The sequence below is a fragment of the Chiloscyllium plagiosum genome, chromosome 2, assembly GCF_004010195.1.
Source record: "Chiloscyllium plagiosum isolate BGI_BamShark_2017 chromosome 2, ASM401019v2, whole genome shotgun sequence".
NCBI lineage: Eukaryota > Metazoa > Chordata > Chondrichthyes > Orectolobiformes > Hemiscylliidae > Chiloscyllium > Chiloscyllium plagiosum.
Genome location: NC_057711.1, coordinates 2,347,067 through 2,369,096, shown reverse-complemented (window position 1 = coordinate 2,369,096; position 22,030 = coordinate 2,347,067). Strand labels below are relative to the sequence as shown.

General features: G+C 42.5%; 1 protein-coding gene across 3 annotated transcripts in view; it reads left to right on the top strand.

Moving 5' to 3' along the window:
• Positions 1–22,030, top strand: part of lifra (LIF receptor subunit alpha a) — a 196,619-nt gene that overhangs the window by 79,327 nt on the left and 95,262 nt on the right. The window contains exon 1 of one of the 3 annotated variants that reach the window (XM_043703131.1): positions 8,385–8,592. The exons of 1 other annotated variant lie outside the window; for it this stretch is intronic. In XM_043703131.1, the coding sequence (XP_043559066.1) occupies positions 8,568–8,592 (25 nt within the window). In that variant the 5' untranslated portion in view covers positions 8,385–8,567. Of the gene's footprint in view, positions 1–8,384; positions 8,593–22,030 lie in introns of those variants that run through there. One more of the 3 variants, XM_043703105.1, reaches the window with a different exon arrangement.

The window sequence follows — 22,030 nt, the reverse complement described above, 5'->3', positions numbered from 1 at the left end:
CTCACCCATTGTACTCTGTGCTACTCTCTCCCCACCCCCACCCTCCTCTAGCTTATCTCTCCATGCTTCAGGCTCTCTGCCTTTATTCCTGATGAAGGGCTTTTGCCCGAAACGTCGATTTTGCTGAAGCTCCTCGATGCCTGAATTGCTGTGCTCTTCCAGCACCATTGATCCAGAATCTGGTTTCCAGCATCTGCAGTCATTGTTTTTACCTTGTACTTCAAATATGGCTGGTAATAGCAAAAATATAAGAAGCGAATTGATTAGCCACTTTTATTCTCTTGATAGCTTCCTCATGTGAGCAGGTGGGGTTGACCTGTACCAGAACACTTCAAATTATCCATGGCCAATCAGTAGTTACAAAGTTAGTTACTATGTGTGTGTTTTGTTCCCAGTCTTGTGCAACAGATGTATGAAATGTAATGGACCAGGTGGGAGCAATACCTGCCATGTCCACTGTCATGTGCCATTTGTTTTATTGTTTGATCTACACTTTGAAATCTCATTTTATGCATGCATTGTGTTGGTGCTAACATGTATAACAAAGAAAATGTCTACTCCTAGAGCAATGAGCAGCCATTACTTTGTGCAGTGATTGGAACACTGCCAGTTCCATATCTGTCATTGATTTTTGTAATCAAATTGTTGAGACATACTATGTCACAAAGTGGAGCAGGTGGGACTTGGACATCAGGCTTCTGGTCCAGAGAAAGGGACATAGCCACATTTTTACATGAGCCCCATCAAATATTTCTGATCAACCTGTTTAGAGGTGGGACTTGAGCGCAAGCCTTCTGGCTCAAAGGTAAGAATGTAATCACTTTGCCACAAAAGCCTAATCCTTGAACTATGTACGTTTCTGATTTGGAAATAATTCTGCTTCATTGTTACTGGCATGAAATTCTGGAACTTTCTATCTGGCAACAGTGTGGGAATGCTCCCATAACACGGGTGTCTGAGGCTCAGAAGTGTGGCTCACCACTATCTCTGACAGTATTATGGCTTTAAGAGGTGTATTTTGTCCTGTTCTATTTTGTGAAGAAACATTGAGACAGAAGCACCGAGCTCTCTGTTCGAAGCCAATAGAGTAAATAGCTTGAGGTCTTGGGGATTATTTTTAAATCCAAGAAATCTTAGAATCCCAAAGTGTGGTAACAGGCCCTTTGGCTCAACAAGTCCACAATGACTCTCCGAATAGTAACTGAAAAATGTGTCGCTGGAAACGCGCAGTGGGTCAGGCAGCATCCAAGGAGCAGGAGAATCGATGTTTCGGGTATAAGCCCTTCTTGAGGAAATGGTTTGGCTTATGCCCGAAACATCGATTCTCCTGCTCCTTGGATGCTGCCTGACCTGCTGTGCTTTTCCAGCAACACATTTTTCAGCTCTGATCTCCAGCATCTGCAGTCCTCACTTTCTCCTCTCCAAATAGTAAACCACCCAGATCCATTCCTCTACCCTATTATCCTATATTTACTCCTGACTCGTGCACCTTACCTCCCTGAACAGTATGGGCAATAGTGAGTTTTGAGAAGATTTGTAGGTCAGGTTGAGGTTCTGGTTGTAGGTTTGATTGCTGAGCTGGAAGGTTCATTTTCAGATGTTTCGTCACCATTCTAGGTAACATCTTCAGTGAACCTCTGAATGAAGTACTGGTGGTATAGCCCACTTTCTATTGTATGTTTGAGTTTCCTGTAGTTGATGATGTCATTTCCTGTGGTGACACCATTTCATATGATGATTTCATTTCCTGTTTTATTTCTCATGGGGTGGTAAATGGGATCCAAGCTAATGTCTTTGTTGATAGAGCTCCGGTTGGAATGCACTGCTTCGAGGAATTCTCGTGCGTGTCTCTATTTGACTTGTCCTAAGATGGATGTGTTGTCCCAGAGTGGTGTCCTTCCTCCGTATGTAAGGATACTAGTGAGAGTAGGCCATGTCATTTTGTGGCTAGTTGATGTTCATGTATCCTGATGGCTAATTTTCTGTCTGTTTGTCCAAAGTAGTGTTTGTTACAGTCCTTGCAAGGTACTTTGTAAATGACATTAGTTTTGCTTGTCTGTCTGTACAGGGTCGTTCAAGTTCATTAGCTGCTGTTTTAGTGTGTTGGTGGGTTTGTGGGCTACCATGATGCTAAGGGGTCTGAGTAGTCTGGCAGTCATTTCCAAGATGACTTTGATCGGGGAGAGTGGCTAGGGTTTCTGGACGTGTTTTGTCTGCTCTTTTGGGTTTGTTGCTGAGAAATTGGTGGACTGTGTTCATTGGGTACCTGTTCTTTTTTAAATACACAATAGGTGATTGTCCTCTGCTCTGTGTAGTTCCTCTGTGTTGCAGTGTGTGGTGGCTCATTGAAATATTGTTCTAACGCAGCTTTGTTTGTGGATGTTGGGATGATTGCTTCTGTAGTTCAATATTTGGTCCGTATCTGTTGTTTTCCAGTCGAAGCTGGTTTGAAGTTCCCATTGGCTGTTTGCTCTACTGCAACATCTAGGAATGGCAGTTTGTTGTTTTCCTCCTGTTTAGTAAATTTTATGCCAGTAAAGGTATTATTATGGTCTTGAAGGTTTCCCCTAATTTGGTCTGTTTAATGATGACAAAGGTGTCATCCACATAGCAAACCCAAAGTTTGGGTTGGATGGTTGGCAGAGCTGTTTGTTCGAGTCTCGACATTACTGCCTCTGCCATGATATTGGCGGTCCCATAGGTGTTATGTTGGTTTGTCTATAGGTTTTGTTGTTGAAGGTGGTATGTGGTAAGGCATAGGTCCACTAGCTTGACAATACTATCCTTGTTGATGAAATTGATGGTGTTTGGTGTATGTGTCATTGGTTCTTCTAATAATGTAGTCAAGTGTTTCGTTGGCCAGGTTGATGTTGATGGATGTGAACAGGGCTGTTACATCAAAGAAGACCATTACTTCATACTCTTCTTGGTGTCTTTGACAGTCTTCAGGAATTCTTGGGTGGAGTGGAAGGAGTGTATTCAAAAAGAACTGGTACCCAATGAACACAGTCCACTGATTTTTCAGCAACAAACCCATCAAGCAGACAAAACACTGTCCAGAAACCCTAGCCACTCTCCCCTACATCAAAGACATCTCTGAAATGACTGCCAGACTACTCAGACCCCTTAGCATCATGGTAGCCCATAAACTCACTGACACACTAAAACAGCAGCTAATGAACTTGAAAGACCTTATACAGACAATAAGCAAAACTAATGTCAAAATACCTTGCAAGAACTGTAACAAACACTACATAGGACAACAGGCAGAAAACGAGCCACCAGGATACATGAACATCAACTAGCCACAAAACATCATGGCCTACTCTTACTAGTATCCTTACATACGGATGTGGAAGGACACCACTTTGACTGGGACAACACATCCATCCGAGGACAAGCCAAATAGAGACACGCACGAGAATTCCTAGAAGCAGTGCATTCCAACCGGAGCTCTATCAACAAAGACATTAACTTGGATCCCATTTACCACCCCGTGAGAAAAAGAACGGGAATTGACATCATCATATGAAATGTCACTGCAGGAAATGATATCACCAACACGAGGAACATCACATAGAAAGTGGGCTCCACCACCAGTGCTTCATTCGGAGGCTCACTGAAGATGTTACCAAGTATGGTGACGAAACGTCTGAAAATGAACCTCCCAGCTCAGTGAGCAAACCTACATCCAGTGTGGGCAATCTCGCATGGCCAATTCACCTCCCTGCACATCTTTTGGATTGTGAGATGAAACTGGAACACCCAGAGAAAACCCACGCAGGCTTGGGGAGAATGTGCAATCTCCACACACAGTTGCCCGAGGAACTATTTAAGTTGGAACAATTGAAACAGGCCTGAATGAGTGGGGCCAAACTCTCTCAGAAATAGCATTTTTAGTTTTAGCTTTCTGCAGTTGCTGGGGTCTTGAAGATGGATGTGGATGCTCTACTTCCTCTCTCTTTACAACTACAATGTAAGGTTCTCTCCCTGCTGCTAGAATTGCATGTGATACTGTCTCTTTTACTGAAATTGCCTTTGCCATGAATTTTTCTGGGGTATTACTATATTAGAACAGTTAATGCTTCTTTATTTTATTAAGCATTTTGATAGAATTAGCTTAACTGTAACTCTTTCATTTTTATTTTGTGTGCACTTTAACTGGAGGTAAAAATCAAGTATGTTTTGCTTAATATCGAATCGTGACTAATCAAATTGTATCTGGAATGCTACGGCTTACACTTACCTCACAAAAGAAGCAAAAGTTTGATTCTAGTCTATCTTAATATATCTTCGGAGGTTTTGTTTGGTCGGTAAGAGCAATTTGGGTGGGTGATAAATGTTGGCCTTGCCTGTCCGCAATGTCTAAAAGGAGAAAGTGAGGTCTGCAGATGCTGGAGATCAGAGCTGAAAATGTGTTGCTGGAAAAGCGCAGCAGGTCAGGCAGCATCCAGGGAACAGGAGAATCGACGTTTCGGGCATAAGCCCTTCTTCAGGACTGAGGAAAGGTTGTCCACCAGGCTAAGGTGGGAGGGGAGGGGACGCCCCTCCCACTTGGGGGAGGGGCGTATTCTTGGTGGAGTGGGAGGGGGAGTTGAAGTGTTGAGCCACAGGGTGGTTGGGTTGGTTGGTCCGGGTGTCCCAGAGGTGTTCTCTGAAGCAACCTTTCCTCATTCCTGAAGAAGGGCTTATGCCCGAAACGTCGATTCTCCTGTTCCCTGGATGCTGCCTGACCTGCGCTTTTTCAGCAACACATTTTCCGCAATGTCTAAAAGCAATTTATTGTGCTGTATAGCTGGCGATTTCAGTCATTGTTTATCTGGTTCCTGGATGCTGCCTGACCTGCTGCGCTTTTCCAGCAACACATTTTCCGCAATGTCTAAAAGCAATTTATTGTGCTGTATAGCTGGCGATTTCAGTCATTGTTTATCTGGTTGAGTTAACTATGGAACTTGTCACCCTGTGTATGATCATCTTATACTGATTCTTGGTATTGTTCCTTTGGTCTTGTATGTAACTCCTTCTTTGTGCTGACGGTTTGAATTCGTTCACGATTGAGTGCATCTTTTTAATAGGTGTTTTTGAAGTCTGTTATAAATATGGTTAAGTTGGAGTCATGCTGTGTTAGGCAGTAAAGTGTTTATTTAAAAACAATCATGAGCTTAAATTGGTGAAGTTTGATTTAGTTCTGAGTTCAGTTGTTAATGTCAGTGTGGTTTCAGCATGCATTATTTTTACCTGTTTATCTTCATGTTCTTTTTCTGCCTTTCCACTATTTTAGTGGCTATTTAGTTTCCACACTTGAATTTAATGAGTCTAATGTCAGAGTGAATGTGGACAAGAGTTCTTGCGCATTTGAACTTAATGAGGGTCAGGGAAAGAGTTCATGTGAGCCTGGATGAAGTTTTGTTATAAAGCTTAACTTGCCTTGCTGCTGAACCTCCTGTTTATTTCGAGGGATGTGTTGATCAATGCATTTTTAAGGCAATGGTGTGCACAATTACGAGGAGGCACTGCTGACTGGCATAAAGGTACTTTGTTAGTCTGAATGGCAATTTGAGATCCTGTCTCTCGCAAGAAGCTTTGAATGAACCCAGCAAGCAAACTCTTGGTAACTCAAGAGAGCCGTGTTTGTTGTTTAGCGGAGTATTGAGCCACAGGAGTTAAATTGATTGTCCAATGAATGTTGATTTGGGCTACTGCCTTATGTCCATTCCACCACACGTTTTAAAGACGTTGTTGAATCATATTGACTGCCTTTATTTTGGTTTAGTAATGCACATGAAAATGCTAATTACTTTTGTCATTAATCCATTAAGATGACAATGCTGACAGATAAGTGAGTGGTTTGATGCAAATCCTGTCGGATATAGCAGCTTATGAAGGTGGAAGTAATGAAATAATCTATTTTACAAATTGGAGTATATCACTTTTATACAGTTGCAGTGTGCAAGACACTGAAAGGTGGGTAGGCTAGGATAATACAATTATTGATTTGCAAAATCATTCTAATTCATGACTTTAAACTGAAGTGTCAGGTGGGTGGGTCCACTTTCATGGAAAATTATGAAAAAAGTTAAGCTTCAACAGAGATTATTAAAGCTTCCTGAACACGAGATGGGACAGAGAGATTGGAAAGGCCCAGGAACCTTACTTCAGGCACAGCAAACAAGGGGACAGCTGTGAGATGGGGGTGGGGACAGTTACCTGCTGTGCATTGCCAGCTTCACATCTATTGACTCTGGCTTCCAGCATCTGCAACCCTGACTGTCTCCAAGTCACTGAAAACCAACATTGCGAAGTCTCTCTTAAGGATGTCCACCTTGAAGTTTACCCCCTCCCTCTGAAGAGAGCTCAGTGAGTCTTCTCTCTCCCACTGCAACACTGCCAACTATGCTCTGCCCTGCCCTCCGCCCTGAAACGACCCTTTCCACTGACAGATCACAATAAGCCCCGACCTGCATCCACTTATCACTATCTCACTAACCTTCTGTCAGCTTCTCTCCCCACGCCACCCACCATTTATTCCGGGCTCCCCTCTCTCTCCCCAGTCCCACGAAGGAGTTCAGCCCGAAAAGTGGACTTTCTTGCTCCTCAGACGCTGTCTGACCTGCTGTACTTTTCCAGCTTCACATCTACTGACTCTGGCTTCTAGCACCTGCAGTCCCTACTGTCTCCAAGTGGCAGGACTGAGGGGGTTGTACTTAAATACAGGCAGTATATGAAACAAGGTAAAGTGCATTTGTAGCGCAGATTGAAATTGGCAGGTACAATGTTGTGGGTTTCACAGAGACATGGCTGCAAGGAGGATCTAAGCTGTGAACTAATTATCCAACGATCCACTATTGAAATGACTGGCAGATGAACAGAAAGGATGGGATTGTCTTAAAACATAGAACAATACTGCGCAGAACAGGCCCTTCAGCCCTCAATGTTGCGCCGACCTGTGAACTATTCTCAGCTTGTCCCCATCATCATCCATGTGCTGATGCAAGGATTGTTTAAATCTCCCTAATGTAGCTGAGTTAACTGTATTGGCAGGTAGTGCATTCCACGCCCGTACCACTCTGAGTAAAGAACCTGCCTCTGATGTCTGTCTTAAATCTATCACCCCTCAATTTGTAGTTATGTCCCCTCGTACAAGCTGACATCATCATCCTAGGAAAAAGACTTTCACTGTCTACCCTATTTAATCCTCTGATTATCTTGTATGTCTCTATCAAATCCCCTCTCAGCTGCCTTCTTTCCAATGAGAACAGATCCAAGTCTCTCAGCCTTTCCTCATTAGACCTTCCTCTAGACTAGGCAACTTCCTTATTAATAAAGGGAGCCCTTAGGTCCCTTTATTAATAAGAACATACAGTCCAAGAAAAAGGAGATTCGTTGAACTTGTCTCTGACGGTATAGAGGAAATGATCTTGGAGGCATGTGAAATATGCAGAAAAGATTCAATGGAATAGATCCAGGGATAAGAAACTTCAGTTTGCAAGATAGATTGGAAAGGGTAGAGTTATTTTCTTTGAAGAGATAGACTAAGGCAGACCTAATAAGGCTTTTCAAAATTGCCATAGAGACGTACTGCATGGAAAAAAAATTACATTGATCGCAAGATATAGAGTTGAAAGGCATAGAATCTAGTAAACTTATTACTTGCTGGTAGATTCTGGTTCTGGGTGAACTCTGAATCAACACTCTTGCCGATCGTCGGTACTGAATAATGATTGTTAAGTAGGAGCAATTCCTTGTTTCTCCTTGACTGTCTCATGGTCACCCATTCCCTCTACCTCCATACTCTCAAACTGCAGAGGGAGCAAATCATTTCCTGCAGAAATAGTTATTCAGGACACAAGAAGCAGTTTGGAGTTCCCATGTCGTGTAAGATGGGCATTCTGTAATAACATAAACTGTGGATCCTGAAGATGTGAAACCAAAAAGAGAGATTGCTGGAGAGACTCAGCAGAGCTGGCAGCATCTGTGGAGAGAGAAACATTTCGGGTTCATTGAGCCTTCTGCAGAACGGAACTGGAGTAGCAGTTCAGGACTACAAATATCTTAATGATGAGCAGTTTAATTATTGAAACACATCAAAACTTCATCGAGTGGGGAATCAAATTAAATGTAGATCTAGTTGTTTAAAAATCTGTCTTGATTTTCGCCCACGATTGTACACGAGCAGATTTGAAACGTAATCCCTTTCTCCTCAATGCCCCCGAATATGTCCGCTCCCTCAATTTACCGGCAACTTAGAAGAACGAAATTGAGAGTCAGGTTATTCCAAAAAAAAATTACCGGCACGTGTTTTGCTATAATCGTTCTGATTTGGTTCAACGGAATGGGACAAATGGTGAAGTTTCTTGTTTCCAATTCCCATCTGCTTGTGTTTACCAAGGCGGGGCGCCAGTGGGGGAGGGCAGTTTAAAGATCCAGCAGATGGCTTCGCAGTGTTCCGTTTGAACAGAACTTCTCGCAAAAGGAGCTAGGGTGTTAGTGCTAGACTCCTTTCACATCGGCATTACCGAGCGAACGATTTGGTCTTAAACCTTGGAAACCTACTTTGAGAAGAACAAATGCGTGGGATCAGAACGGGCGACGGTTTGTATTTCTGAGAATCTAGCTTTCGTTATGTGTCTGTGTCTGTGTCTTGCATAGGAAGGGAACTAAATTCTGGAGGGTTTTGCTGTCTCTAACTTCCACCCAGGGCCGCCTCATCAACCACAAGTTTCGTGATTAGCGGCTGGTCCGTCAATTAATCCCACCGTCCTTTTTTTTTCTTTGTCTTTTTGCACGCAATTCGTACAGGATTTGTTCTCCCGATGTAACGCCTTGACACACGGGCTGTTGCGACATTGCTTCGCTCCTCAAGTTCCATGGCAGAAATGAGACTTCTACATAGCTTGCCTTGAAATTGTTTTTCCGAGGTCCATGACCGTGGCACCTAATGTACTACAGCAACGTTCACAATTGTGCCCGTATTAACCAAAGTAAACACGTTTGTTACTATTTGTTTCTTTTAATAACATAATTCCTCCCCCGAATGTGGCTGGAGGTCTCCTTTATAGTGCAGTTTCGTAAAGAGATTTATTTCAGTGGGTGAAGTTAAACAGGTAATCGTTACTTCCTGGCTCTTAGCAATATCGGGAAACTTTTCTAACCTCGGAAAGCCGAGCACTCATTATTAGTCAGGTTGTGCTCCCAAGATGTTTCGTTTGGGGTATGGGAGGTGGGGAAGTTGCTGGAGAAACTATAGCAGTATATGTGGAGAGACAACAGTTAACGTTTCGAACGCAGTGACTTTCAGAAATGTGCAACTGCAATAGTTGGAAATTTGCCTCTCAGTAGAAACCAGAATTCCGTGCAAAGGGGCGAAGAAATGCTTGGAAGTTTTAGTTAAGGGGCAATAGTAAATACGTTGATTGTTAGAATTGGGAAAAGAACCAGCTCCAGTGCTGTCCGTGAAAGACATTGAATCCAACAAGTGATTAACGATGTATTGTCTGATAGGGTGGTTGAAACAGATTCAGAACAAAATAAATTCTTGAAAGAGAAAACGTTTTCGGGGTCTGAGAAAGAAGTGGGCGGGCTGGGACTAACCAGACTCTCCCTAGTACAGATCAGATGGACCGAATGCCCTTATACCCTTTACTACTTGAATTAGGTTGAGGGGGATAACTTTGGGTGATACTGAAGAGATGCAGACTTTGTTCAATAAGAACTGGCATATGCGAGTAACAGTAAGGAAAACGAAACTGATGTATACAAACACGTCTGTGGTAGTTTAACAATGAAGTTATATTGTCTGTGTTGTTTTATTTAATCTGTTTAGAGTTATTACACTCTACTGGGACTGAGCCTGAAAATCTGGGTTCATGCCTGATGAGTAGGGCCATAGCCACTGTGTCACAAGACCTGAGAAACTGAATCAGTTTACTACTGAAACCTGGGATTGAACCAGAGACTTCTAGATCTTCAGTCTAATATATTCCCAACTGAGCTATTTCAGTTGTGCGAAGTGGAGTTATTCTAGTATAAAGATGAGATGGATAAGATCCATTGCCTGCAATTTATATGCCATTTGGAAACTCGCATACTTGATGTCCTGGATAACCATGCATGCATGTGTATCCAGTCTTTTTTTTTCATTTTATATCCAGCAGTGCTCTTAGATATTAATTGACATTTTTCTACCACCAAATTACCCTGAATCATATTATCCGCCAGCACTAAATTACCAATGGTTTTCATAATCAGTTTACATGCAAAGCTGGCAAAGGGCTGCATCGAGTTCAGTGCTATCAAATATGTCAGCCATGTGGCTTATTAGGAATCTGTCTATAGCTCATTGCATTTCTGGTTTGAAGTCAAAAATGAGCTTTGGAAATTGTGGTTGGATATGTGGTCGTGCCATACATGTTCACATTTACATATGCAATGTGGCGTATAACCTTTCTTCACGCTTGTTAAATCAGTGAAATGAAAATTTGTGTATGCAATACATTTTTTAAAAAAACTTGGTTTTACCCAGTTTGTGTGGTGGAGCATGGATTTAAATATACAGACATTTAAATAATAATTCAGGAGAGACTGAGGAAGTTGGAACTGTTCTTGGAGTGAGTAAGGATGAGCAATTTTTTGATCGAGGCTTCCAAAATTAAGTGGGCTGGAAAGAGTAGATATGGAGAAGCTGTTGCCGTTCATTAAAGAAGAATGAGCAGACATAGATTTAAAGTGATGTGCAGTCCAAACAAGGGTGATGTGAGGAAATGTTTGTTCACTTTGAATAGTTATGGTTTGGAATGCAGTGCCTGGAAATGTGTGGAAGTCGGTTTAGTTGAGGCATTCTCGGAAGAATTGGATAGCAGTAGAAATGGTGCAAGCATGATGGGCCAAATGGCCACCTTTTGTACTGTAACAATTGTGTGATACTCTGATATTTGCTTATGTGAAGGTATAATGAAGTACTTGACCAAAATTAATTCATGTGGCTGAAACAATGCCATCATAGCCATATGTGGCAAATCATCAATTTTTATTGACCAGCCCTACTGTAATTGCTCAAGCTAAATCTTAGTGTTTAACTGCTCCCCAGGTATTGCAGAGCTGTGGCTGAGAATTTTCGAGGTGTGTAGATGTGCAGAGACAGGAGGATAGTGAATTTCTGGCTGTCCACCAGGGTATGAGGAAGCAGGAATTGTCAGATTCTCAAAGTATGATACTTTCAAATCAGTTTTTGGCACTGAATACCAGTAAGGGTACTGTCAACTTGGTATAGATCTCTGGCATCGTGGGGAAAATAACTGCACTGGGAAACAGTGAAACACAAGGCATTGGAAGGGCCTTGACAGTCTGTGCTCTGTAATCTTCAGTGTAAGTCCTATATTTTGTTTCCTCTCTGGTGCCTTGGCAAAGGACATCCAGGGGTATTGCAGGGGTGTTTGTTAAGTTATCTCACAAAAGGTAAAGTTATAAGATAAAAGCGCATGGAGTTGGAATAGTAGATTGGCATGGATAGAGAATTGGCTAATGGACAGGAAACGGTGGAGATACGGTGTTCTATTTTGGCTTGGTGAATTGTAACTAGTGGAGTGCTGGAACCTCAACTGTTTACACTGCATATTAATGTTATAGAGGAAGGAAGCAAAAGTACTGTAGCCTTCCATCTGTTTGTCTGGAACTTTGGCAAGTTGCAAGAAGGATACCAGCAGCTTTTAGAGATATTGATGGATTAAGTGAGTGGGCAAAATGTTGGCAAATGGAATATAATGTGAAAAATGTGAACTTGTTCATTTGGTAGAGCGAACAATAGAACAAAAATGGACAAAAGCTGCAGAAAGTTGCAACACAAAAGGGCTTGTACATGAAACACAGAAAGCCAGTACACAAGGACAGCAGATAATCAGGAAGGCAAATGGAATGTTGGCCTTTATTTCAAAGGGATTGGAGTCTAAGAGTAGAGAAGCCTGACTGCAACTGTGCAGGATGCTGGTGAGACCAATCTGGATGACTGAGCAATTTTGATCCCTTTATTTAAGGACAGATATGGCTTCATTGGAGGGAGTTCAGAGAATGATCTGGGATGATCCCTGGTGTGGAGGGATTGCCTAATGAAGAAAGGATAAACAGGTTGGGACTGTACTCACAAGTTTAGAAGAGGGAGAGGTAATTGAAAACATATGGAGTTCATAAGGGGCTTGATAGATTAAACATGGAGAATATTTCCCCTCATAGTAGAGTCTATGACCAGTGCTGAAAATGTGTTGCTGGAAAAGCGCAGCAGGTCAGGCAGCATCCATGGAACAGGAGAATCGACGTTTCGGGCATAAGCCCTTCTTCATGAATGAGGAAAGTGTGTTCAGCAGGCTAAGATAAAAGGTAGGGAGGAGGGACTTAGGGGAGGGACGTCGGAAATGCGATAGGTGGAAAGAGGTCAAGGTGAGGGTGATAGGTCAGACTGGGGTGGGGGCGGAGAGGGCAGGAAGAAGATTGTAGGTTAGGAAGACGGTGCTGAGTTCGAGGAATTTGACTGAGGCAAGGTGGGGGGAGGGGAAATGAGGAAACTGGAGAAATCTGAGTTCATCCCTTGTGGTTGGAGGGTTCCTAGGTGGGCGCGAGTCTTGCACCTCCTGCGGTTGCAGGGGAGGGTGCCGGGAGTGGAGGTTGGGTTGGTGGGGGGTGTGGATCTGACGAGGGAGTCACGGAGGGAGTGGCCTTTACGGAATGCTGATAGGGGAGGGGAGGGAAATATATCCTTGGTGGTGGGGTCTATGACCAGTGGCAAAGTCTCAGAATAAAGGGGTGCCAGTTAAGACTGAGGTAAGGAAGAATTTCTCCTGAGGGTGAGTCTTTGGGTTGTCACAGCTGTGAGGGCATGGACCCTGTATGTATTTAAGACTGAAATAGATTCTTGATCAGTAGGGGAATCAAGGATCATGGGCAAATCTTATGAAAATAAACATGAGTAATTTTAGATCAGCTTTGGTCCTATTGAATGGCGGAGCAAGCTCAAGGAGGCAAATGGTGCACTGCTGCTCCTATTATTTGTAGTCTTATGGTTTTACCAGCAGCAGGAGAATAGCCAGAAGTCAAGGTCCACGTGGAACCCAGTGGCATTGGAGGAAGGGACCAAAGGCTACCTCTCATTAGAGAGAGATGACTGCTGGTTTAATGTGAGAGCCAGGAACCCTCAGGCAAGGGGAGGAATTGAAAAGGAGCGTCCTTCAAGGTAACCTGAGCCAGTTTGGGAATAAGACCCACATTGTTTGTGTCACTCTGCATTGCAAACTAGCTATCTAGCTAACTGATATGAGTGCATTGGAATATCAGCTTGTGGGAAACAGTTCCATGAGTTTCAGGAAATTTATAAATGACACCTCAAAGATCGTGACTCATGATTACTGACACTTGTGGTGCAGGGAGTAATAATAGCACATGGCTGGAGAAATGATAAGAGGGAAGAACTCTGATTCCTTGTGCATTGGGATTGGAAGAGCCTGTTAAGGGTTTCACCTCAACAGAACTGGGAGCAGTATCAATGCATAGAGTTAAATATATAAAATTCTGTGGGGACTTGACTGCATGGATTCTAAGCAGAGAGACCCAAACTGGGTGGGGAGCCATTTAAGAGTAAGAAGTTTTGAGTGGCATACGAAGGAAGCAAGGATAATGTGAATACAAAACCTTATTTACGCAGAGTTGTTAGGGTATGGAATGCGTTGCCTGGAAATGTGATGAAGGCTGGTTCAGTTGGGAAATTCAAGGGCATTTGATGAATATTTGAATAGAAATGGTGTGCACAGTTATGGGAAGAGGCATAGGATTGGCACTAGCAAATAGAACTGATGCAAGAATGATGAGCTGAATGTCTGCCTCTTGCTGTATTAAAATTTTGTTTCCGTGCATTTTTCTTTTAGGATGGAAGAGGAAGTGGTAATTTTTTTTTCCCTCTCAGGCTTGCTAATATGGAGTTGTCTTCGATAGAAAACAATGAAATAAGAAGGGTGGTGAAGACAAGCCAGGGAACTATAGATCAGTGGGCCTGATGTCGGTGATGGGCAAGTTGTTCGAGGGAATCCTGAGGGACAGGATGGTACATGTATTTGGAAAGGCAAGGGCTGATTAGGGATAGTCAACATGGTTTTGTGTATGGAAAGTCATGTCTCTCAAACTTGATTGAGTTTTTTGAAGAAGTAACAAAGAGGATTGAGGGCAGAGCGGTACATGTGAGCTATATGGACTTCAATAAGGCATTTGATGAGGTTCCCAGTGGGAGACTGGTTAGCAAGGTTAGATCTCATGGAAAACAGAGAAGTAACCATTTGGATACAGATCTGGCTCAAAGGTACAAGACAGAGTGGTAGTGGAGGATCGTTTTTCAGACTGGAAGCCCATGACCAGTGGAGTGCCACAAGGATCGGTGCTGAGTCCACTACTTGTTGTCATTTATATAAATGATTTGAATGTGAACATAGGAGGTACAGTTTGTAAGTTGGCAGGTGACCCCAAAATTGGAGGTGTAGTGGACAGCAAAGAAGGTTACCTCCGATTACAGTGGGCTCTTGATCAGATGAGCCAATGGACTGAGAGATGGCAGGTGGAGTTTAATTTAGATAAATGCGAGGTGCTGCATTTTGGAAAAGCAAATTTTGGCAGGACGTATGCACTTAATGCTAAGATCCTCGGGAGTGTTGCTGAACAAAGAGACCTTGGAATGCAGGTTCAAGGCTCCTTGAAAGTGGAGTCGCAGGTGGATAGGATAGTGAAGAAGGTGTATGGCATGCTTTCTTTTATTGGTCAGAGTATTGAGTACAGGAGTTGGGAGGTCATTTTGTGGCTGTACAGAACGTTGGTTAGGCCGCTTTTGAAATATTACGTGCAGTTCTGGTCTCTTTATCGCAAGGATGTTGTGAAACTTGAAAGGGTTCAGGAAAGATTTACAAGGATGTTGCCAGGGTTGGAGGATTTGAGCTATAGGAAGAGGTTGAATAGGCTGGGGCTGTTTTCACTGTAGTTCTGGATGCTGAGGGGTGACCTCAGAGGTTTATAAAATCATGAGGGGCATGGGTAGGGTAAATAGACAAAGTCTTTTCCCTGAGGTGGGGGAGTCCAGAACTAGAGGGCATAGGTTTAGGGTGAGAGGGGAAAGATATAAAAGAGATCTACGGGGCACCTTTTTCACGCAGAGGGTGGTGCGTGTATGGAATGAGTTGCCAGAGGATGTGGTGGAGTACAATTGCAACATTTAAGAGGCATTTGGATGGGTATATGAATAGGAAGGGTTTGGAGGCATATGGGCCAGGTGCTGGCAAATGGGATGAGATTGGGTTGGGATATCTGGTTGGCATGGATGAGTTGGTCTGAAGGGTCTGTTTCCATGCTGTACATAATTGAATTTATTCAAAGCGCATTTGGGCAGATTTTTGATTGACAAGGGAATCAAGGGTCAGGAAGAGCAAAAAGGAAAGGGAAGTTGAGACCATAACCTGATCTGCGCTGATCTAGCTGAGTGGAAGAGTAAGCTTAAAGGGTTGAATAACATGCTCCTGCTCCTATACCCTATCTTATTATTGCTGTGGTGTTGAGTTGAAATTAGTTTGGGAGGAAATTGGCACCTGATCAAGACAGGAATGAAGTGAACAGTTGAGGGAGGAATGAATAACACTGAAGAATTGTTAAGAAATTGGAACCAGACAGTGGGAAATATGAAGATGACGAAGATGGAGTGCTCCTGTAAATCAAATCAGGCTGGTGAGGCACAAGCACAAGTAGCCATGTGACTATAACATGCCAATAATTGTGACTGACTCAAGAAAGAGAACACTAGAAACTTGATATTCAAAACTTCAATGTATTCAGGCAAGATCAGCAACATGAAAAGGAGCTGGTTAGGCAGTATCCATCCAAAACAATTATTGTAGCATTCAAAAAAAAGCTTGTTGTAGGTGTGGTTAAAGCTAGTATAGTTGCTTAGAATTCACGAGTAATGGTGAGTTATATTACTGAGTAGCTCATGCCTGAATGAGTAGAAAGCCCACTTCATTCGATGTGCCACCACTGTTCATCTCTTGCAGATAAACACTTGCTTGCTTTACACCGTACTGATGGCCCTTTAGTCAAATAGTGCACTTTCATATGCTGGCTTGGGGCACGCTTGACTCTCACACCAGTGGTGAGTGATCAGAGGATTACTGCCACCACAGCAGCTGTTGACCATCATGAGTCAACAGCACTGTTCCCTTTAAGCTGCGCAGGCAGTCACTCAGTAACCTGCATGGTACTGGGCAGATTCCTTCCAAATAATAAATTGAAATAAATTTGTGAAGTGACATTGCTCAACAACTTCAAGTAAATTTGACATCGAGTTATTTTCAGGATCATCTGACCTTATTGTTTGTTTCAATTTATAATTCTGTTTGGAGTCCTCATTAATTGCAAATATATTGCATGAAAACAAGAGTTTTTTGTTGAGATAATGTGGTGAGAGGATTAGTTCAATGTGGTATGATAGATAAGGCTACATTTCCCATGATTACAGAAATGTAACTCGTTACTCTGCTTCAAATTGTTTGTTGTACAGTTAAAAACTCCTTCCAAGTGAAAAGCATTCTTCCTAAATGGGAAGTAGTGTCATTTGCAGTGAATGGAGTTTATGGAAGTTAGTTTCCTGTATTTGAGGAAATTGGGTGTGACTTGTCTGGAGGTTTGATATGATTGTCGGATTATTTCTATTGGTTATTCTAAAATTATGGCTGCATGAATATCTCTGTATATTTAAGGAAGTCTTATTAAAATAATAATTGCTAGTGTTGAGGAATGTGATGGACTAAATTTAAATACTTATGGTCTACTGAGTCACCTGACTCTCTTGCACAGAGTAAAATGTTCCCAACCCATTTCTTGCGTTTGTAGGACATAAGGCTTTCTCTTTTGGGAGAGTTTTTTTAACTACTTGACTGTTCCCAGTGACCATTTGGATGGCTACAGTTTGCCCCTTAACATTGTTTTATGTTTTTCTCGAATGACGTATTTCAGCACATTGCAACCACCAAATTTTCATAATGCTATTCAATATTGCTCTTATCAGTTGGAGGTAGCCCTTATTCGTGTGTCCTACCATTGATTGAAAAACACCTTCATCAGGCCACCATAAGTATTGGTGTGGGGGTCTGTCCTTGTTGCCTCAAGATCAACTGTTTTGCGAAAGGCGTGCATTTTAAATGCATGTGATGAAATTGTTGTAACATATTGAATTCTCTCATATTTGGTAAACCTTTCAGGATGGAGATGAGAATTTATTTCACTCAGTGGTGACCCTGTAAAAAGCACTACCACAAAGTGGTTAGAGTCATAGAGATGTGCAGCACGGAAACAGACCCTTCAGTCCAACCTCTCTATGCCAACCAGATATCCCAACCCAATTTAGTCCCAACTGCCGACACCTAGCCCATTTCCCTCCAAACCCTTCCTATTCATATACCCATCCAAATGCCTTTAAAATGTTACAATTGTACCAGCCTCCACCACTTCCTCTGGCAGCTCATTCCACATATGCACCGCCCTCTGCGTCAAAAAGTTGCCCATTAGGTCTCTTTTATATCTTTCCCCTCTCACCCTAAACCTATGCCTCCCAATTCTGAATTCCCCCACCCCAGGGAAAAGACTCATGCACCGCCCTCTGCGTCAAAAAGTTGCCCATTAGGTCTCTTTTATATCTTCCCCTCACACCCTAAACCTATGCCTCCCAATTCTGAATTCCCCCACCCCAGGGAAAAGACTTTGCCTATTTACCCTATCCATGCCCCTTATGATTTTATAAACCTCTATAAGGTCGTCCTTCAGCATCCTGTGCTCCAGGGAAAACAGCCCCAGCCTATTCAACCTCTCCTATAGCTCAAATCCTCCAACCCTGGCCACATCCTTGTAAATCTTTTCTGTAACCTTTCAAGTTTCACAACACCTTTCTGATAAGAAGGAGACCAGAATTGCATGCAATATTCCAACAGTGGCCTAACCGATGTCCTGAATAGTTGCAACATGACCTCCCAACTTGTGTACTCAATACTCTGACCAATAAAAAAAAGCATACAAATGCCTTTTCACTATCCTATCTACCTGTGACTCCATTTTCAAGGAGCTATGAACCTGCACTCCAAGGTCTCTCTGTTTGGCAGCACTCCCTAGGACCTTACCATTAAGTGTATAAGTCCTACTAAGATTTGCTTTCCCAAAATGCAGCACACCTCATTTATCTGAATAAAACTCCATCTGCCACTCCCCAGTCCATTGGCCCATCTGATCAAAATCCCATTGTCATCTGAGGTAACCTCCTTTGCTGTCCATTACACCTCCAATTTTGGTGTCTTCTGCAAACTTACTAACTATACGTCTTATGTGCACATCCAAATCATTTATCTAAATGGTGAATAGTAGTGGACCCAGCACCAATCCTTGTTGCACTCCACTGGTCATAGGCTTCCAATCTGAAAAACACCCTCTGTCTTCTACCGTTGAGCCAGATCTGTATCCAAATAGCTTATTGTCCCTGTATTCCATGAGATCTAACCTTGCTAACCAGTCTCCCATGGGGAACCTTGTCGAACGCCTTACTGAAGTCCATATAGATCACATCTCCCGCTATGCCCACATTAATCCTCTTTGTTACTACTTCAAAAAACTCAATCAAGTTTGAGAGACATGATTTCCCAAGCACAAGCCATGTTGACTATTGCTAATCCGTCTTTGCCTTTCCAAATACAGGTACATCCTGTCCCTCCCTATTTCTTCCAACAATTTGGCCACCACCGACATCAGGCTCACTGGTCTATAGTTCCTGGCTTATCCTTACCACTCTTCTTAAACAGTGGCATCACTTCTGGCACATCATCTGTGACTATCGATGGTACAGGTACTATCTCAGCAAGAGGTCCAGCAATCACTTCGCTAGCTTCCCACAGAGTACCCTAGAGTACTGATCAGGTCCTGAGGATTTATCCACTGTTATGCGTTTCAAGACATCTAGCACTTCCTCCTCTGTAATATGGCCATTTTCAAGATGTGCCCATCTATTTCCTGACTTTCTATATCTTCCATGTCCTTTTCCCCAGTAAATACTGATGCTAAATATTTTTAATACATTTAATTTTCTGCAGCTCCACACAAAGGACGTCTTGCTGATCTTTGAGGGGCCCTATTCTCTCCCTAGTTACTCTTTTGTCCTTAATGTATCAAAACGTGGGAAGGGATCGAGGGATATGTAGGGAGGATAGGATTAGGATGTTGAGCTCAATGGTGAGCCATGATCATATTGAATGCAGGACAGGCTCCTTGGGTCAAATGGATTATACCTGCTCCTATCCCCTTATGTTCTAATATGTTTCATTTCATGGCAAGTAAGAAACTCGGAATATTTCCCAAAAACATGTTTCCCCTGCCATGGTTTCTTGTGAACTTCAAAGCAGTGCAGTAATCTGTAAATGTATTCTTTTTGAAATCTCAAAGACTTGCTGCAAAATTCCTGGAAGTTTGTTTTATTTGTACAATTGCTGGCAAGACAAGCAGTTATTGCCATCCTTAATTGCTCTTGAGAAGCTGAGTGGTGTGCCACCTTCCTGATCAGCTGTTCATCTAAGAGGATGAATTCCAGGATTTTGCTTCAATTGCAGTGTGATCCAGCCAGTTATTTTGGACTTGGGATGTTGAACTAATGGAATGTGTGTTTTGGTCTGTGTATATGCAGGGGTTTAATCCTTAATGAGCCAACCTTGAGGTGGTGCATTTTGGTAGGAAAAACATTGGAATACAATATAAAATAAGGGATACAATTTGAAAGGGGTGTATAAAAACCAAAAGACTTAGGTGTATATATGCACAGATCATTGAAAGTGGTAGGACAGGTAGAGAGAACAGTAGACAAAGAATACAGAATTTTTTTTTATTTGGATGGGTATAGTGTGCAAGAGCAAATAATGTTGAAGTTGTTTAAGACACTTGTTAGACTACAGCTGGAGTATTGTGTACAGTTGTGGACACCACATGATGGGAAAGATGTGAACACAATGGGGTGAGTGCAGAAATGGTTCACCAAAATGGTTCCAGTGATGAGACAATTCACCTTTGTGGACAGACTGAACAAGTTAGGACTATTTTCTTGGGAAAGAAGAAAGTTTAAGAGAGGGGTTCTGAGGAATAGTCACTGGACCCAAACGTTAACTCTGATTTTTCTTCACAACCTGCTGAGCTTTTTCAGCAATTTGTTGTTTTGAAGTTTGAGTAGATCTGAAACACATTTTCAGAATCATGAGTGGGCTGCATAGAGTAGCTAAGGAGAAATTGTTCACACTTGCAAAACAAGCAAGAGAAAGAAGGCTTAGATTTTCAAGTGATCTGCAAGGGTGAAATGAGGAAAAACGTGTTCACTTCACAAGAATGTGACGTTATGGAATGCAATGTCTGGAAGTCTGATAATGGCAGGTTCAACTGAGCATTCAAATGATCATTGATTATTTGGATAAAGTTAACGTGCAAGGAGCATGGGGGGAGCAGTTGGTGGAAAAGCAGTAGATAGGAAATTGGAATGCACCTTTTAATAATTGGTGCAGGTACGCTGAGCCACTTGGCTGCCTTCTGCGCATTAACATGTGGTTGTGATATTTAAAAGGCATTAGCTTGCTTTTGGTAAATTGAGAATTGATTTTTGCTGAGGGAGAAAATCATTATAGCTTTTGAGTGGAGTTTGCAGATGGACCTGGCTGTGGTCAGAGTCAAGTCAAAAAGTGTAATGCTGCAAGAGCATTGGCGCTCAGGCATCATCTGAGGAGCAAGAGAGTTGACATTTCAACCATGAGCTCTTAGTCAGGAATGAGATTTGGGAATTGAAAGAAACAAGTCAGAATTATAGATGGAGAAGAGAACTCGCTTCTTTCCTCCCCCCACCCTCATATTTGAGTACTGCAGAGTGATGTTGGGAATAGATAGTGATTTGGCTAACTAATAGAAATTGGGATACAGGGGACATTTTCAGGACGGCAACCTGTAACCAGTGGAGTGCCATAGGTAAAGATGCTGGTCCACATTATTTTTGATGAGAAAGGTGAGTGTACTACAGCCCAGCTTGCAGATGACACAAAGTAGTTGAGAAAGCAAGCAGTGAGGATGACACAGTCAAATAAACAGTTCAAATGAGTGAGCAATAACCTGAGCACGATGGAATGTTATGTGGGCAAATGTGAGGTTACAGACTTTGGCAGGAAGAATATAGGAGCTAAATATTATTATTTAAATGGGGAGACACTGGGATAGGGGAAATATGGGAGTCTTTGTCCATGAATTAGGAAAAGCAACCATCCAAGGTCAGCGGGTAATAGGGGAAGGGAGGTGAATTGTTGACCTATATTTCTAAAAGGTTTGGAGTATAAAAGTGGGGACATTTTGCTGAAGCTAAAAGGTATAGTCAGAATTCTGTGAAGCAGTTATGAACATCGAGCTCAGCAGGGCCCCAGTAGTTGTGTAACTAGATTTCCAAAAAGCCTTCGAGAAAGTGCCGCACACGAGGCTTTTGTAAAAGATAAAGACGCATGGCGTTACAGTTGAAATGTTAACATGGATAGAGGATTGGTTGACTAACAGAAAATGAAGAGTGGGGATAAATGAGTGCTTTTCTGGTTAGTAATCAGTAAATAGTGGTATGCCTCGGATCAGTGTTGGGACTGCAATTATTCACAATTTACATACATGATTTGGAGTTATGGTCCACATGTAGTGTGTCAAAGTTTGATATGACACTAAGATGAGTGGCAGAAAAGATTTACAAGGATGTTGCCAGGGTTGGAGGATCTGAGCTACAGGGAAAGGCTGAATAGGCTGGGGCTGTTTTCCCTGGAGCGTCGGAGGCTAAAGGATGACCTTCTAGTCGTTTACAAAATCATGAGGAGCATGGATAGGATAAATAGGCAAAGTCTTTTCCCTGGGGTTGGGGAGTCCAGAACTAGAGGACATAGGTTTAGGGTGAGAGGGGAAAGATATAAAAGAGACCGAAGGG